The sequence below is a fragment of the Coloeus monedula genome (genome assembly GCF_965178545.1).
Source record: "Coloeus monedula genome assembly, chromosome: 4".
Lineage (NCBI taxonomy): Eukaryota > Metazoa > Chordata > Aves > Passeriformes > Corvidae > Coloeus > Coloeus monedula.
In genome coordinates this window covers 29010678-29030193 of record NC_138784.1, presented here as the reverse complement: position 1 = coordinate 29030193, position 19516 = coordinate 29010678, and the positions used below count along the sequence as shown (strand labels likewise).

At 36.1% G+C, this 19516-nt stretch overlaps 1 protein-coding gene across 3 annotated transcripts in view; it reads left to right on the top strand.

The window, feature by feature from the left end:
• The window catches only part of SCYL2 (SCY1 like pseudokinase 2), a 32055-nt gene that overhangs the window by 792 nt on the left and 11747 nt on the right, over positions 1–19516 (top strand). For 2 of the 3 annotated variants that reach the window (XM_082280758.1, XM_082280757.1), the window contains exons 2-8: positions 3716–3920; positions 9801–9958; positions 13876–14020; positions 14659–14808; positions 15419–15640; positions 16505–16621; positions 17949–18074. In XM_082280758.1, the coding sequence (XP_082136884.1) occupies positions 3744–3920; positions 9801–9958; positions 13876–14020; positions 14659–14808; positions 15419–15640; positions 16505–16621; positions 17949–18074 (1095 nt within the window). In that variant the 5' untranslated portion in view covers positions 3716–3743. Of the gene's footprint in view, positions 1–3715; positions 3921–9800; positions 9959–13875; positions 14021–14658; positions 14809–15418; positions 15641–16504; positions 16622–17948; positions 18075–19516 lie in introns of those variants that run through there. The other variant, XM_082280759.1, reaches the window with a different exon arrangement.

The window sequence follows — 19516 nt, the reverse complement described above, 5'->3', positions numbered from 1 at the left end:
CTGGGGTTTTGTCCTTTTGTTTGCTGTGACTCAGTTGTTCCAGCACTTAGTTCTTCTGTGAATTGATCCTGGCTTGGGGCAGATGGATAGGATGCGGTTGGGTGGCATGAAGTAGCTGTGCGCCAGCCTGCTGTCTTGGTTCCCAAAGAGGAATCCCGGCTTCAGAATAGTGGTAGTGTATGTTGTACTGCTGTACAGTGTGCACCCATAGCCATACGTCAGATGAAGCTTTGAATTAGTTTGAGGATAAATTGATGGGTTTACATTAAGCAGTTTTCTTTATATGAGTGAGAATTGAAAAATGGTGGACAGTCTTTGTTTCGGATTTCAACAGCCTGTAGTTAAACATTTTGAATGTTTTGCCTCATTTCTTGTTGCTTACTACCTTGCTAAGTGATGGTTCTCATCATGCTGCCGTATTGTTGCTGATGTACATCAGCATAAAAACCATTACTGATTGTGAGGGGCATTCATAAAAAGAACGTATTGAACATTCAGAATTTTTTAGGATTAGTTCCAGGTTTTGTGGACTTGGTATCAGTAGCATTAATATAAAATTCAAACAGGAAGAAATCAGAGTTCTTAAACATTTATTGTATGTCCTGTGTTGCTTGTCCAAACACTGTTACTTTTTAGATTTTGCGCTTGTCTCATTTATTACCTTTTAACTTGAAATGCAAATTTCATTCTGGATGGCTGACTTTATTGCCACTTGGTTATTAATTTTTTCAGAAATATTAGACCAGTCTTAACTGAACAAATGAGTTTTCCTGCATTTGAGAACTAGACTTGCATATTTCAGATATGGTAACCTTGTTGTGATTTGTGGTATTATAGATACTACCCAAAATAGGTATTTGTGGTGGGGCATGGATTTTCTAGGTACGTTGTTCCTGTTGACATGCATACAGTTTTTATTGAAGTAGGTGATAGCAATTGTTTTTATAAAGCAAAATACACTATTTTAACTTACAGTCAAATGTTGATAAGAGGATTTCTACAAATTTACATTTAGATGGATGTAAACTTTAAACCCCATCTGCTTATTGAGAAATAAGTTTCTTGGTACTCCTTGTTAAGAAGCTAAACTAAACAATAGTTTTGTCTACTGTCAAGCTGGAGAAGAACAGGCTGGACAGGGTCTACCAGGCTTGAATTTTAAATTCTAACACTTCAGATACTGAAATGCTGTTGACATTCTCACCTAGTGGCTTTTCCAGGCTACTCACTGCAGTTAGTCTGTTACCCACAGCAGCGGGCACTTCTGATTTAATGAATACTACACCATTTTGCCACCATCTGTGTAAAGAAGCTTCCTTTTAGACTTACACAAAGGAATTTGAACATGCATGCACATGCATTTTCTTTGTAAAATTTTTGCAGTTAATTTTGCAAAGTGTTTTATTAGTTTTGAGAGCCCTAACATAGGATGATGTTGCATTGGTACTGGAGAAGATTTGATGGCTGGGAGTGAACAAAACAGTGGAAAAAGCACAAGATCTGAACTCACATAAATTAGGTTTGGGATTATCTTAAACTCATTAGGATTGATTTTATAGTCTTTTAGCATATAGAGTTTGCCCATAGAATAGCTGCTGAATAAAATCTTTGAGAGTTGGAAATGCCTATAGCTTCTTTTTCGGATAAGCCATGATCCTTGTTTGTACCTATTTATCAGGGAAATGAAAAGTTCCTTTCTACAGGGGGTATTAGCCAGTGTCCTCATAGCAGTTTTGTCTAGGGCTGCACAGTTAGGACTTGCATGTGTTTTTCAATATCACGAATCATAAAGTAAAATTAATTTATTGTAATAATAAAATGTCCCACACTTAAATAAAATAACTTAATAAAGGAATTCTGTGTTTCCACAATTTATTTCAAGGTATGTTCTCAACAAAACACTAACTAGATACCAAATAAGTATGTAGTTATTCTTAAGGTTGTCTTGTAATCTTAAGATTGTCATATCTAAAACTCACAGTCCCCATAATTAAGACAAACTCCACCCTTAACATGCTTGTAGTAATGTCTGATTCTGCTCTTGAGTCACTCTGTTGAAGTCATAACTACTATATCTGATTTAAATTTGAGTATTTGCAAGATTGAGACCTGTGCAGCTGGATTCCTGTCTTTTTAAAAATATATTTTCTTAAAATTCCTGGTGGGGTTCATCATTTAGTAGCATGAAGTTGTGTCAGTTCAGCTGACATGGAAATTGGAGAAATATCTATGGCGCCGTAGCGTTTGTGTGTTCCTGCATTTCCCTAGGAAAGAATACTGAAGGTGGAATATAACTGCACCAATAGTCAAGATAGAGCAGCATAGCTGTTCCACATGCAGCACTGTGCTAAGGTTTGCTCAGGGCTTGGCTAATACTGTTATGCACAGCTGCACTGGAGTGAATTGTTCTATGACACAGGGAGCTTTAAAAGAAGTTCTGTTTAGTATGTTTATTACCTCTTTTGTAAAACAGGTCTATCTTTGCAATTGAAACCTAATCAGATTATTTGTCCTGATTTGTAGTGGAAACAAATCTGTAGTACCAGGGAGAGAAGGAGTGCGTGTCCAGGTAATGTCAGTGTGGTTGATTTTGGTTAAGTTTGACTGAAGTATACAGGTGTCTTTACATCTTACTTGAGAGACTGAAGAAATCTCTTTAAATGTTGCTTTTGAATATACTGCATAATACTGAGTCCTGGATATAATTTCTTCTTGCATTCCCTCTTTGTCTTTGCTCACACGGATAAGGAAGATGAATTTCTATCTCTTTTTTTGCTTTTTGTTTGCTGCCTTCATTCTTTCTTGTATATACATTATCAGAGAAACAATTGTATAAATGGGATACAGGCTTCAGAACTTCTATCTGGCAGAACAGACAAGTCAGATTTATTATGAAAATATAGAAAACTCTGGAAGTACACACTACAGGGGAAGATGAAGTAAATTGGAAGCTGCCACAGTCTTTTAGCTCTTAAATTTGAAAGGTGATATGAAAAAAACTTCCTTGTACAATTTCAGTAAAGGATAAAAGGATGGCTTCTTGTTTCCTTCCCCTGCACTTAAGACTTAGGTTCAATAATAGTTGGATCATACAAATGGTAATGTCAGCAATCTGATGGGCAAAATACTGCATTTTGAGCTTGTCTTTTGAAAAGCAATGTGTAGGAAAGAACATGTTTGTTTTTTACTTGCTGTTTGTATAATACACATCCATTATTTTGCTGGCCTGGGATCTTAAGCCATCCTTCACTTCAGGAAACTTTAGTTCTGTGAGCACTGGAATTAAAGGAGTGTTTTTCCTCAGATTTGTTTCTCTTTTTGATGGATGCTCATATACAAGGTGTGAACCATTCCTGTCGGGGAGGCAGTGTATAAATCCTCTGCATTATTAGATTACTGTTTTCAAGAAATGATTGAATTTCTCAGTCATTAATTGCTTTGTTATATCCAATGAAGAACAATCAAGGGATTCAGAAGTTCCTGAAGAGGAGTAGAAGCAATGACACACAATCCCATAGGCATGCACCCACAGATATGTGTATGCAGTGTGAATATGTATAACTGCAAAGCCCTGGTAGTTATATTTCAGTATTCTTTATGGGGGTTGCTCCTGTATCCAGTTGGATCCTTGTTTAGAAGTTATAGTTTTCAACTTGCACCTTTCATTAAGAGAAATTGAGAGGACTGTGAAAAGTTTCTTTTCTTGTCTTTGTAGGATAAGACATTGGTGCACAGTTGAAACCATGGAGTCCATGCTGAATAAGCTGAAGAGCACTGTCACAAAGGTGACAGCTGATGTCACCAGTGCGGTCATGGGAAATCCTGTTACCAGGGAATTCGATGTCGGGCGACATATTGCCAGTGGAGGTAATGGTCTTGCTTGGAAGATATTTAATGGAACTAAAAAATCAACAAAGCAGGTGAGTTATCAAGTAAAGACTTAAGTTTTTAAACAGTAGATGACAGACTGATAGGTAGCAGTTGGTAAGTGGCAGTTAAAATCCAACTGGACTAATGTTAAAGGTAGTGAAATGACACAAAGAACTCAGCTCTATTTAAGTACATTATTCTCTGCTATATAAGTGATACTTGCTTTAAGCCTTCACTGTTGGAGAAAGAAGTGGTTCTGCATTCATAGCATACAATTCGGAACCAAGATCAAGGATTCATCTGAGTTAAAAGTGATCTGACAAGAAGGAAGAAGCTTGCTTTAACATGGATTGGTTTCTCAGTTTTTTGCACCTTGCAGCTTTTTATTGGTAACAATTCTTTTGCTTTTACGGTCTAAAATAATCATGAAGTGTGTCATCATTTGTTGCCAGCAGAAGACACTGTAGTTTTTTGCTCAGCTACCATACAGAAATTGAGTGGTTAGACGTGTTAAGTCATGGGATACTGTAACAGGAAGGCATGGGATAGAGGAGGAGGTTGTGAAGGAAGTTAGTTATGCTTTCCCTGTGCTGCTTTCAGATCAGTATTCCCCTTTAGTTTCCCTAAAGTATTAGGATTTAGAGCGCTAATATACAAACTTTTGACTCACTTGAAGTCCCATGTAAAAATGAACATGGGACTGTGACTTTGGAAGAAGGTTTGCCAAAAACAGAGTTTAAGAGTTGTTATTATAGAAAATTATTTTGTTACACTGGAGAAATGTGAAAAGTCTTTTTTCAAATTTGGGGAGGTAATAAAATTTTCAAATTGTAAATAGAAGTGTTAATAAATTATGCTCTTTCGTTAAACTTAATTTTGAAGTGATGTGAAGTCACTTAAACAATGCATCAACTTGCTGCACAAGTACCAAAAAGAAACTGACATAAAGGAATAACTTTGGAAAACGTTTATACAATCTTTTAGATGATAGGCAAATAAGCAGTACCAAATAGGTAAGAAATATAATACACACAACAAATAATCTGGAAAGAATGTGTGATCTGATTCTGTAGGACAGAGTCTGAATAATGTTTAATTGGGTACTTTTGCCATGTTTTCAGGAATCTTTTTAGCTGTTGCAGAGCTCTGTGCATCTTTTATTTACTGAATTTACTTAATATACCAGTTGGTTAGGGCTTTTTTTTTGGTCTTACTCAGCTATACAAAGAAGTAATTGAAAGCATTGAAAGTATGGTAATTTTGATGGGTTTTATGCAGTCTATGTGCCCAGTAAGCATTTGACCTGTAGCAGGTATATCTTTAAAGTCTGAAGACCTTTAACAAGTTTCTTTCACTTGTTGACAGAGTATATGTAACTAGGTTCCTGTTGATCACATTTTTCAAGCCTTGAATGGATGTTCTGACCAATTACAGAGTTCTAGTTCAGGTGCTCCATGTGGTCCTGCAATATCTCTGTAAACCCTAACTAACATCTGTGCAGTTGTATGTCATTATTAGTAATTAAAAATACCGCAGCAGTTGTACTGCATGGAATTTTAGATGGCTGGTGTTTTGACATGCAGTTACCATTCATTATTAATATTACCAGTTAGGTAACATCATGTCAACATTCACTTCGCCATTGCAAAACAAAACTGTGCAGCAATATGGTTTATGCTGTGTTGTGCAATATATCTGTTCTTTAACATTGTTTTTTTATTTCTTTCCCGTGTACCTTCTGAATGTTCTTTGGGCTGGCTGTCATTTTCCAGGTGGTAGCAGTCACTTTTGTGCAGTGTTGTACATATTTGCTGTATTACAAGTATGTATATCTAGCTTGAAGCTACAAGCTTTTTTTGCAGCGTGTATTGTAATCAGACAAACAGGTTGTAAGGGCTTAATTACCCCTGTTGTTGTCACTTTACTACAACACATAAGTCATTGTAGCCAGATAAAATAGCTAAATTTGGAGGTTTTACCATTATAGCAGTAGATCCCATCAGAAATCTTTGTTTTCAGGATTATTTTTGTTCCTATTTTAAGTCAGTGGGCAGTTACAAATATTCCATCTCTGGTGACAGTAGATATCTATGATTTTATGCTGCTTTTCTGAATTCTGCCTGGTTCCTGCCTTGCTGTTCTTCCAGGATTTCTGAATGTTTATTTTTTATTATTTTTTAATGTACCTTGCCTTTTCTTGCTTACTTTGTAGGTGACTGAGTAACAGCCTCAAAGAACGTGAGGAAGTTACTTACTTGTGTACATATGTTTATCTGGTGTTATTTCATAGCTGATTTGCTGCTGTTTGTTTGAAACATTTATGAGTCACTCTGGTTATTGATCAGTGTATAATTTTACAGTATGTATTTCTGCTCATCTTGGATTTACTAACTTGGACTTCATGCACTTACACTTTTTCTGGCATAATATGGCGCTTGTCCCTCTGCTTAGAAAGTGCAATCATAAATAGATAGGAGAAGGTCACAAAGTACTTGCTGGCTCAGTTGTAAAGCTAGCAGAATTCAGAAGGTAATGGTTTGTGCTTCAAAACTACTGTACTCGTGTTTAACTTTTCTTGTGATAGTACTAAATGGTAGATAGGTAAGTCAACTTTCTGTTGTTTTGGCTGTGCGTATAGCAACTTTCAACTTAAATCTTCCTGTTATTAAAACTTTGAAGGCTGATAAATTTTTGAAACGGAAATAATAGTTGTATTGTATACCTTATGACTGAGAGAAACTCATGGGGAAGTAAGGTTATGAAAAAATACTGGCAAGCTTATAAAAAATAAAGCCCCCAAAAGGGTGAGAAAAATCTTTTTCTGGCAAAAGACCAGAGTAATATTGGAGTGCTTTCCAGTATTTTAGTTCAGTGACTATTTTGCTTATTTCAGTGGGAGGCTGTGATAAAATATGTGTTTGCATATTGGGTTACATTTGATTTTTCATGTGAAATCTGCATGAGTGCCTATGGGTAAAATAGATGACAAAAAAGAAAGGGAAAACAAACAGTTTCTAAAATCAAGCATTTTGACTGCTACCTTTAAATTTCCTTTGATTTTATGTTCACGATTTAGTTTTTAACATGATCACATTTAAGATTTTTTCCATGAGAGTGCTATATCAATTCAGTTCACAGGATAGATGGTGAACTGTATTTATTAATTTTTTTGTGGAGTTTGGATTTTTTTCTTTTTTTTTCCGTGCTTAGTCTCTGTCATTATTTCTTCACCCTATTTAAAATGTTAGGATTTGAGTTTGTATAGTATTCAACACTATAGTGCTTGAATGTTTTACAGGTTTTGTTAACATAGTTTCTTGGTATCCAGTGAGGTGAATAGGAAGACGTACTGTTGTTCCATTATCATTGCATATCCACAGCTTTTAGAGTGTTTACTTTAGAAATAATTTCTAGTTAGGTTTGCGTCTTTATTGACACACAAACCCGGTGTGTTTTTGACTGCTTGCCTTCCTCTTAGGGTCAGGAAAGAAAATGTGATATGCTGTGGTTCTCTGGTTGCTTTTTTCCTGTTGGAAAAAAATTATTTCTCTTTCTTTTTCCCGCTTTCAACCTTCTCTTTTTTTAGGAGTTGCATTGGTTAAGATAGAAGCAGGATTTTTTGCATTCTCTTTAGTTTGTAAGATGTCTATGTGGGTAAATAAGGACACGTATTTTAAACTATCAACATGTGTTTCAAACTGGTGCATGTTTCATAAAAATTTCAGGATTGCAAATAGTCTGGGAGGATGTGGCAGGCTGACCCTGGCCAGCACCCACACAGCTCTTCACTCACTTCCCTATCCCTGGCAGGCTGGGGGCAGAAAATAGGAAGAAGAAAAGCAAGAAAACTTGAGCTGCTCTGGGAGGGCAGCCAAGAGAACAGCTGTGTGAGGTGCCCTCAAATCCACCATCTGCTCAGCCTAGTGGTGGGGCTGAGACAGAGTAGGAAGGTGCAAGTATTAGGGACTCTGAGAAAGAGATTGACTTGTGGAGGCACACCCTGCCGTACCGCAGATAAGTGGACCCCTCCTCCATGTCACAAGAAGCAGTGGATGCCCTGCTGTCTCACCACCAGGCAGAAGGAGAGGACCTTAGAGATGGAGGGGAGTGGAAATGGGTTTCTGCTCGGCGTGGCAGGCGAATTCTCTCCTGACCTACCTCACCTTCCCTTGGACAGTAGGTGTGAGGCCCTGAAATCTGAGGACCGGGGAAATGAGAACGTGGATGAAGGTTCTTACAAGACGGAGGAGTTGCCTAGGGCAGGGCAGCCTCCCACATCACAACCTTCTCCGTTAAGAAGACAAGTTTAGTAGTCATTGGTGTCTCCCTTTTGAGAGGAATGGAGGGCCCAGCATGCTGACCAGCCCCAGTCCGTAGGGAGGTGTGTTGGCTCCCGGGGGTCTGAGTCAGGAACGTCATGAAGAAGCTTCCCAGTCTGGTGCAGCCCAGTGGTTATTACCCATTACTGGTTTTTCCAAGTGGGTATCGACAAAGTCCCAACAACAAGGCTACAGAGAGTCAAGAGGAACCTAATGGCCTTGAGTCAACTGGTTAAGGATCTGGAGCACAAATTGTGTTTTCTTCTGCCAGTTGCGGGGAATGAGTTTAAATAAAGCATGCAGGATTGCAGCAAGCACCAATAGAACTAACTTCGAGCCATCATAAAACATTCAAGCCATAGCTGATATTCACTTTCTAGTTCTCTTTGCTTGTCATCAAACAGAAGTTTTTTCAGAAATGCTGTCTTAGTTTGAAATTTTGTTATTGGTCAGGTACTGCTCAGTGTATGTCTTCATCCCGTTACTCTTCTCTGCCTTGTGCTAATGTTTGATCCATCACACTTAAGAGCTGGAGCAGGGAGCCAGTATGGATAGAAGCTGGAGAAATGTACTTAGTTGAGTTAGTTATAAATATTCACCGGCTAACAGCTTAATGAAAATAGCTAAAAACCAATTTTTTGTGTATTGGGCTGTTTGGATAGCCTATTTCTAGAAGCTTGTAGGGGTTTTCTTAATTAGTAATATAGCTGTTCCTGTGAGATTTTAATTAGAGTAATGTTTATAACGTGCAGTAAAAGAGCATACGTTTCCTCTTGGGACTGAAAACTGTGTTTTCATGTTATTTTCTACTGCTTTCTAACCTTTATTATTATTCATAATGCTGTTGTAGCAGTATATGAAAGTCTGTTTCATTATAAAGTTTTTAATTACTTTTTTCGTCAGTTGATAAGTTTCACATTAATGACTTCCCAGATGGTGATGTAATCTAATTTTTATTTTACATTGACCTCTGTAATTTCAAAGTTTCATATAAATTTCTTAATTTTCTCCTGGTCCAGTTGCAGACATTGGAGAGACTTTCTCTGTTTTTAACATTTTTGTGACTTTTTTTTACACATCTTGAAGCATTACAAAATTCTTAGCATTTTATCATATGAATGGTCTGATCAGATTAATAGATTACAGTGACTATTTTGTCACATTGTACTGGTTTGGAGCGGAACACTGAGACAGAACCTGGTTTAATAAAGCTCCACTTGATGTATATAATGCTCAATGACCGCAAATATACTTAGAATATTTTGATTATTCATAATTGATATAAGTGCTTTCATCTACTTAAAATCAAGCTGGTTTCTGACTGTGGATCTGCTGCTTTGTCACTGTGTAGATAGGTGTTACAGTTTACACATTACTGTTTACACAATAAAGGAGCATTAGTACCTTAACTCTTAAAACATGTATTTCAGAGTTTATATACAGTAAGCTCTCCCATAACTGGGACTAAGTAAGAAGAACAAGTTTCTTTGTTTGGTTATTGTATTAGTGGGATTGTACTGTTAATTCAAAAACACACGTTTGTATGTAATTGTGTATAGGCTTGGTTTTGGCTGTGTTATATACTGAGTGAATTCTGTTGCTTATTTGCAGGAAGTAGCTGTTTTTGTCTTTGATAAGAAGCTGATAGACAAGTACCAAAAATTTGAAAAAGATCAGATTATTGATTCTTTAAAACGAGGTGTTCAACAGCTAACTAGGCTTCGACATCCTCGACTACTTACTGTTCAACATCCATTAGAAGAATCCAGGTAAGCTGTAGTAGAGAACAGTTATTTTTAATCATTGTTTAGGTATTGGATGTAAACTATCTGGAACATTCAACACATACATCTGATGAGATTCAAGTTTACTGTATTTATTCATATGACAGTGGTATTCACCCCACTCTCATATTTACCCCCCTCTTTGCCATAGAATGCAGTTCTGGTATGAAGCTAATAAATAATCTATTGCTTGATCTTAGTCCAGTTGCAGCTGTAAGGCTACACATGACCCTTACAGCATGAAAACTTGGTAGTTTAATTAATTTTGCTTTTATAGAACTCTCAAAAAATTGTTTTCTTTCAAAAAGTTGTCCATACATTTTGTTCCATGTGTAAGATGTATTTAGTACATGTGAGAGAAGGGATTTTTGGTGAATTCTATGTGGTGTAACTACGTATGTGTTGGAAAGGTCCTCAAATGCCAGTCAAGGGAGACGAAATTCAGCATGTTCTTCCAGTGCTTATTTGATTTATGAAAGGTCAGTCACTAGGCACAATAACTGGTTCGTCTTGCAGATTTATTGTTCAGCCATAGTGATAACAGCACACTAAAATCTAGCAAAGAAAATCAAGGTTTCATGTTAAAATAGGAAGTGGATCCTGATACTACCGAAGATGATCATGAAGGTTTCAGGGTTTTTTTTTTCCCAAAATAGGAAGGGGGTTGGACTAGATGATTTCCAGATGTGCGTTCTAACCCCAGCGATTTTGTGATCCTAAATGGTAGCCTGATAAGGACTCATTATATATATATATATATATATATATATATATATATTTTCATTTCTGTGTTACCTTGAATTTTACCAGATGGCTTCTAGGAGCCGAGAATACTGTGGGAATGCTTCTTCATCTTTGCAGTGCCTGCTTTGAGACAGATTTCTTGGATTAAATTGCACTTACATATTCATATCTATCTTTCCTCCAGTACTAAACAAATTTCACATTAACAGGGGTTCAAAGCTGTCATTGTGCCTATGATTCAGTATGTCCCTTACAAAGGCCTAAGGAAGGTTAATTAGGTAGTTGAAGACAGCTCTCAGAACTCTACAACAGTAAATAAACTATTACATGCTAAATGGCCTAGGGTCATCTCAAGTTACAGTGTATGCAAGTGAATCCCAGAGCATACTTGAGGCTTCTTCCTAAAATTGTCACAGTTTTCCAGTTGACTCAGCAGCTTTTCCCCTAAACTTTGACCTTCAGAAGAAAAGGCTAAGATTCATACCTTTAAGAAAGCTTTGGTGGTGTTCTTGTGAGGCATTTAAGCCTTTTGAGTGAAATTAACAGTATGGTTACATCAGAGTTCTTGTTTATGAGCTTTTAGTAATGCCTTATGCATTTCTTCAGCTGTTTTCCATTCCATACTCAGCACACTCAGCCGCTGGTAGAGACACCAGAAGCACAAAACCTGTACAGTTGCTTGCTGTGCCAGAAACTGATGTAACAAGTTTTTGGAGGAGATGAATAAAAGAAAGGTTTACATAGAATATTTGTGTGTGTAGCCTTGTGCAAGCCTGCTGTAAGATTGCTTTAGAATTTCAGGTCTTTCCAGAGAGCTTATTCTTGAAGAAATCTGTCATGGGCTTCTGGCTAGACTGTACCTGTTCTCTTCTTTTTCCCCTTTTTTCTTTTTTCTTTTTTTGTGTTTCCACAAAGTAATATACAGTTGTAATGAACTGCTTGCAGGTCACCCATTATTCCTCCTTTATGAAGGAGATGGATACTTGGTATACCTGGAGGGCTGAAGTAGACATGGAAAGAAAGGCCATACTTTTCTGATGCTAGTGTATAGGTAGTTTTTCCCCTATTAATGGAATGTCTCTACTACAAGTTATTGGTATCCAACATAGTTATTTTTAATATAAATGTACATAATGCATATAATGATGTATACCTCTTAACAGGCATTTATATAATGAGTAACTCCTTATTTATACTAAATATTTAATATGAATATGTTTATTTACAAATGGTCTTGAATTCCATTAACAATGCTGGAAAGCAATATTAATTTATATTTAACTCGTTACTGAAGAAAAGGATAAAAAAACCAAATTGAAAGTTAACTCATAATTCATTGCTAGCCTTTAAAAATAATAGTAGTGTGAATTGTCCCTGCTCATTTACTAGACATTGCATTTGTTACATTGTTTTGCTGTAAAAAGCATATGCATTTTTGTCCATTGCTTTTATTTTTAAAGTGTTTTTATTTTATTACTCTGAATTTAGTTTTGATATTATCCAGGAAGCTGTTAAAGCAGCTGCCCCATATGGCAGACATCAGTTTCTGCAATATTCTGCTATTTTAATTAGGCTTACCACATCCTTCCAATATTGTGGTTTGGGCCCTTTTTTAATTGCTCCTAAAGTAAAAAATAAACAGCCATTTTTTTATTCCCTCAAAACAGCATTAATCAGAGAGTTTATGTTATGAAAACCACCGAATAACTTTTCCTTAGGTATTTTCTGTAATCTGTGCCTTAACCATAACTAAATGGATAAGCTCTGTGGTAAAGTTGAAGTCAGACTGAAAATAAAGGACTTCGTCATTCTGTGTTCTGGTTTTTGCTTGTGACTATTACAGAAACAAATTTTATAGCCCTAGTCATATTAATAGAAACATGAAAGGTATATCATTAACAGAATGGTAGGGAGGAAACCAAGCAAGAAAAAATTCTGTCAGATTGGCTGACACTTAGCATTCGATGTATTTTACTTTTCTGTTGTTTTTCCTTTAGAGAGGCAGTAGATAAAACTAAAATCTGGATGAATAGTAAGAGGTTTGCATGTTTCAGCAGCCTTATTTTGCTTCAAAGGTCAAACTTGTTAATTATTGAAATACTTAAAAAATACGTGGTAGATTCATGCTGAGTCGTGTCTTCTGATGTTTTTATGGAATGATCAAACCTGCCTATAACTTTGTATTCAAAAATGTCTTTGTTACTCGATTTCTGTTTTCTGTGTTCATACTGATGCAGTATTTAGTGTTCTTGTGAATTAATCACCCTTAAAGCAGGTATGTGTGCTACCATCCATGTAATTCTTTCTCAAAAAAATCCTTAAAAAACAATTAAGGAGTGAGTTGTAATGGCTGTCCAGGGCCTCCACCGATGTGCAGACCAGTATGAAGAAATTGGATGTAAAGAATGACTCTGTGTTGCATGAAGTTTGTGAAATTGAGACATATATTGGTTTCAGGACCAATTTTGAAATTAGAAATTTTGAAGCACAGTGTTACAACCGGTCCAATTTATGTGTGGAAGTTTGCTTCATCTGTGCTTTTCAAACACAGGTGACACAAAGCTGCATAAACAAGACCATTAGTTTTTCATGAAGAAAAAAAATTGGTAAAATAATTTGTAAAACATGCAAACTGCAGTTCATATAACAAGTGTATTTGTGTTTGCAGCTCTTCTTTATCAGTTGGCAAAGTAAAAGAATATTCTGGTTCTCCCTTATATTAATTTAGTTTCTGATCTTTGTCTGACCACATTAACTATTGGTTCAGTTAGGGACACGTTAGTTTTAGGCATAGGTAGAAGTCTGATTTTGCAAGTTTTAACAGTAGTAAGAATTATTTGATCAATTTTTCTGTATCAGGACAAGAAAAGTATTATTTTAAAAAAAATTTTATGAAGCTTTGTGTGAATCATTAGTGATTTATGTGAATGTTAGAGAATACAATAACTTCATTCTGGTATTTTTTTAAACTGCAGATATTTATGTGTTTCTCTTTAGTATAGTAGTATAAGAATTCAAAACCTGAAATACAGCATGACTTTCAGTAGCACCAGGTGCTTTGGCAATGTATAATATGATGTTTGTATGGTTCTTTATTTGCAGTCAAGAGATATATTACATTTATGTACAAGAAATTTTTTAATGCATTTCCTATACAGGGATTGCTTGGCATTTTGTACAGAACCAGTCTGTGCAAGTTTAGCTAATGTTCTTGGCAGCTGGGACAACCTACCTTCTCCTTTGCCATCAGACATTAAAGAATACAAACTTTATGATGTGGAGACCAAATATGGTTTGCTTCAGGTATGGTACAGGTTGTCTTTATAATTTTCTTCTGCTTTTAGTATTAATGATTTTTTTTAATAAAGTCCTTGAACTGCCATAGTTTTGTCTGCCTATAGTAAATCAAATAATTGTGAGGTAGGAGATCATAGTGCCCTGATCACTCTTACGTGTAAGAGAGGATAAACACTGGAAGCTCTACTCTTTTTTTGCTTGTTCTGACATGTAAAGTAGAAAATTCAATTAATTTTTATTTTCCATGTAAATGTCTATGCTACAGCTGTCTCTTCCATATGTGAATCTTTTCTTTATGTTCTGTGGAGAACCATTAGCTCCCAGGTTTTGTTTGGTGAATATGTTGATCAACTTTGTAAAGCATTTTTGTTCTTCTGAGATCATATTGTGGCCTGAGGGGAGAGAGGAATGCACCACCACACTTATGCTGTGATAGTTAATTGACGTTAGTAATCTCACCTGCTGATTACCCATCTGTGTTTAATTTCCATCATGCATAGTTTTTGAGGCATAAGCTAAAATAGTGATGAAAAATTGTTTCTTAGTTAACTTAGGAATTTAACTGTGACAACAGAATTTTTGTAAATGTGTTACAGGATGTTTGGGGAAATATTTAACCTGAAATAATGATCTTTTATTAACAGGTTTCTGAAGGTTTGTCATTTTTGCATAGCAGTGTCAAAATGGTCCATGGAAATATTACTCCTGAAAATATAATTTTGAATAAGAGTGGAGCATGGAAAATTATGGGCTTTGATTTTTGTATCCAATCAACAAATCCATCTGAACAGGAGGTAATAACCTTTATCATCATTCAATTTCAAATTCAGGTCTTTATCTAAAACCAGTTTCATGATCTTGTGTTCCAGTATAGAATCACTTATTTAATATTCACCTCTGTGTTTTGTTGGCGGAAAGTTAGAATGCAATGGCATGGGTCTGGACTGAAGTGCTGCGTTTGATCATCCCTGAAAAAGAGCCTCAGTGGGCTCAGTGGAGTCGCAGTAGACTAGAGACTGTTTCAAACAGAGGCTGGAGCCTGTGCCACTTCTGCTCACCTTCATGTTGGATGATATGCAAACCTGCCTAACTTAGTGTGTTGCATCTACTCAGTGCCTGGTTGCTACCTCCTAAAATGAATTCCATCATAGCTCATGTTTCCTCATTACCAGCAGTGCTTTGATTTTACATTACACTTCCTAGCTCTAATATCCAGACATAACTGCATCAGCTAATCTACAGACAGAGATTCTTAACAGTTTTGCTTTACTCTTGTTTCTGTTTGATTCATAATTGAATTTGAGAGGCCTAATTATTTTTCGCTGCTTGAGTTTCTTACTGAAAATGGTCTTTAAAAATCCTTGATAAATGTACTTTGTTTCACTTCTCATACTTCTCTTGTAGCCAAAGTTCCCTTGTAAGGAATGGGATCCAAACTTGCCATCCTTGTGTCTTCCAAATCCTGAGTATCTGGCGCCAGAATATATTCTCTCTGTGAGCTGTGAGACAGCCAGTGATATGTACTCTCTGGGAGCTGTAATGTATGCAGTGTTCAATAAAGGGAAACCAATTTTTGAGGTCAACAAGCAAGATATTTATAAAAGCTTTAGTAGACAGCTGGATCAGGTATTTGTTTGTTTTATGACTATTTGTTGATTTTCATATTTGAAAAGTTATTATTGTAAAATAGGTTTAAATATTGAGAACACTATCAGTGCTCCAACATAAACTATCTGACAATGGTATCTCACCTTGCATCCTGTTGTTACAACAAGGAAAAAAACCATAGAAAATATGGGAAATAAAACTTATGTCTAGAAGAGGTTACGTGTACCAATTTTATAATCTAAAAACTGCATTTTTCACCTGATTTCTCTGTAAACCTGTTAAATTCTGGTCTTGGGAAATAATGCTTACCTGTTGGGGTCGAACGGTATGAAACACATGGCAGTGAATTACCTGTGTAGGACCACTGAGGAGGGCTGGGTTTAGAGTGATTTGATCACTTGACATGGCAGTTGGTATCCACTTAGCTGTCACTATTTCACATTCTTTGTGGACTGTGAATATTAACAGAAAAGACAGTGTCACAGTTAATTGGATCAGCTGACATAATGTCTGTTCATATGCAGGTTTCTTTTTGTAACTTCTTTGGGTGCCCAATTGCCATAGTTGTATGTACTGTGTTTTAATGTGTGTAGGCAACACCTCAGATCTTGACATTTTCCTGTTTAAAAACATCATGTTTGTGTTCTCTGATAACCTGAACTACAATAGGAAGTTGAAAAAAAGAGGGATGGGACCTAAAACAGGTAGGCTCTTGGGAAACTGAGGCAGCTATGAGCAATCATCTAAAAGGGGAAAAGGGAGGGATATCAAAAGCATGGATAGAGAAATCATCAAGAGAACAAAGTAAAAGCCTGTTGCATACTGGAAATAGTTATACAGTTTTCTGAACTCATGGTGTATATGCTTGGATTACTTACACAGCTGAGCCGTTTAAGCTCCGGTACTCTTCAGAGCATACCCGAGGAGGTGCGTGAGCATGTAAAGCTGCTCCTAAATGTAGCCCCAGCAGTCAGACCAGATGCAGATCAAATGACTAAGGTCAGTCCATGGAAAATACAGTAGCTATAGGAAAGAGAGAAATTAGTGTTTGATTTGTAGAGCTATTTTAAAGTGTTTTCTGTTAATCATTTTAGTTGAAATGTTAAATATTTTTTAACCATTTAGATGTAATGTTAGTTGCTGCCAAAAGTTGTCCTTATCCGACATTTATTCATATGGAAAAAGTGGGTACTGAGACAGAATTTAGAAAAATTATTCAATGCAACACTGCTTTATTCCTTTCCATACAGTTGGAAGCTTTTTTATGCTAGGCTTTTATACAATTCAGTCTTTAAAATTATATTGGAAGGATTTGAAAGTGAGAAAATTATAAAGGGCAATAAATGTAAGGATTAACTTTTGGCTTATGATTTTTGATGTATTCTTAAATATGCAGAAGAAAAAAGTATATTCAGACATTATTTGCCATAACAAAGTAAAATTTAATTGCAAGTAGGATATAATGTAAGTTTTAATTTGGCAAACTGTTGCTCCTGAAAGTAGAACATAAAGCATGGTTCTTGCCTTGTCTTATGCCCCATTTTCTCCAATCTGATAGCCTTTCAGGTTCCTGCTTATAGATTTGCTTTGCTAAACAATTCTATTCTTTTGCTATGGTGTAAAAAGACGGTACGCAGAGATAGAAATCAGTGTTTTAACTCTTGAAAGAAATAGTGGGTGAAGAGGGAAGAGGAAACAGGTGATGGTTTTCTCCACTGATATGCTGACAGATGGGAGTGAGGGAATTGGCAGATACTTCTCAGGTATCAGCTCAGTTGTCTGAAGGACTACAAGAAACAAATCTCTAAGTGGTTGTATTAAGCACTATGGTTTTATAAAGATGTTGAGTCTCTTTTACCATATCTACACTGCACACTGAATCATAGGGTAGAGGTATCAGAGCTTCCAGGGTTTTCTGGCGTTTCCAGGGGTGGGAGCCAGATGTGGATGACCTAGTAGGTCATTGTAATATAAAACAGCATGGTTATTCCTAGGAGAATATTTATTCAAAGTTTTTATTTTTCATTACTTCTTTTTTGTAAGCAATTTACTGTGTATGAAATAATGTTTTAGCTTAGATACACATAACATGCATGAGTTTTTGAAAAATGCTAGGAAAGTTCCGTCTTAATAATCAACCTGTATCTGAATATTATACTACTTGATATGTAAAAATTTAATTTTCTAGTTGTTAGTTGCAGACATGTCATTGTAAAGGCTTACTGTAGTGCACTGAAAAGGTAAATAGATGGTGGTATTTTGGAATTATTGTAGCAGTGTCAATGATGTCCCCCTCCAGATGACAACCTTTTAATCTTATTTTTAGATACCATTCTTCGATGATGTAGGAGCAATGACGCTGCAGTATTTTGATTCGTTATTTCAAAGGGATAACCTGCAGAAATCACAGTTTTTTAAAGGACTACCAAAAGTTCTGCCAAAACTACCTAAGGTTTGTCTGAATGATGTCTTGTAACAGCAAGTTTTAAAATATATGAACATCTGTTAGCGTTTTGAGTCTTGGAATGCTGGACTTTCTGTAGCATTGTAGGATAATAGATTGCCATGAGACTGTCAGAATAGAGTAGGAGGAAATAAAGGGAGGTTAGAACATGCTTACTGTGGAAGTATTCCGCAGCAATCAGTAATACTTTAAATGGAAAATGGCAAATAACCAAATAAGGAACCGTCATTTGCATGTCCTGTTGTAGTTCATCCTAATTTGAAAGGGAGTTGTCTCCTCTCCACTTACAAGGCTTTCCCTGTGTTTCCAGATGCCATCATAGCTCTTTGAAGCCATTTTGCCACCTTTTCTTCCTATAAGATTGCTTCAAGTTTTTTCGTAGCAAGGCAGTACTTTAATCTGGAATAATGCAAAGCTTCCTTCCCTCAGTAGACTAAGTGCTTTCTTGTGCTGGCAGTGCTCAGAAATCTCAAAAGCAAATGCCTGTCATTACATGTTTCTCCTGTGTAGTGCTAAACACTATGTCTAGACTGGCTCCTTTTGTGGTATAATTTAATTTACATCAGCCGTAATGCATATGTAATAGAAAAATAGTATTAATACATAATAGAATAACTGAGCTTCTCAACCAGTGCATTAAATTTCTTCATTTTTAATTCTGTTTTGCACTACGCAGTGCAACATTCAGATTCCATATTTAATACTTTGTTCTTTTAAATTTAGTAATTTTTTCCTTTGATCAGAAATGGTGGCTGCTTTGAATTTGGAAATAGGTGGCAGGTATTTCACCTAACTTTAGACAGCCAGTGATTGACCTAATCATCTATAGGGCATTCTTTCTATTTTTTTTCTGTCTTGAAAGTATATTTTATGAGGGAAGTGACTCTGCCTCGAACCATATATTTCTGTTTATTGGCCTCAAAAGCATTAAAGGATGTCTAATTCTACAGTAGACATCCGCAGTTTAAATATCTTTTTCATCAGCAGAATCCTTTTTAGGGAATGTACCTGGAGCTTTACAGGGAGGTATAGTAGGATTATGTGTTTGTTCAGTGAATGATGGGGTACAGAAAAAAATTACTATTTTGGAGGTTTATAGGGTCTTTTTAAGGGTCTTGTTAGGGTCTTTTCAAAGAAAGCATATAGAGCAAGGTTTTTGTAACTTGTGTGTGGCTTAAAGTCCTATTTTCTGTACAGTTAGTTGCTTTTTGTTGATCTTCACAGTTGTTAACATCTTCATTTATGTTTTGAGTGCAAACAGAAAAGTAAGCAGAGTAGCACAGTGTAAATTAGCTACAGTGCAAATAAGAGATCAAAACTGAAAATTATCTGTGTGGTTTTTTGTAAATATCAGGCTAATACAAAAGCTGCTGAACTGGCACAGTGGTAACTTACTGCAGTGCAGTACATGATTCATACTTGTTTTCTTT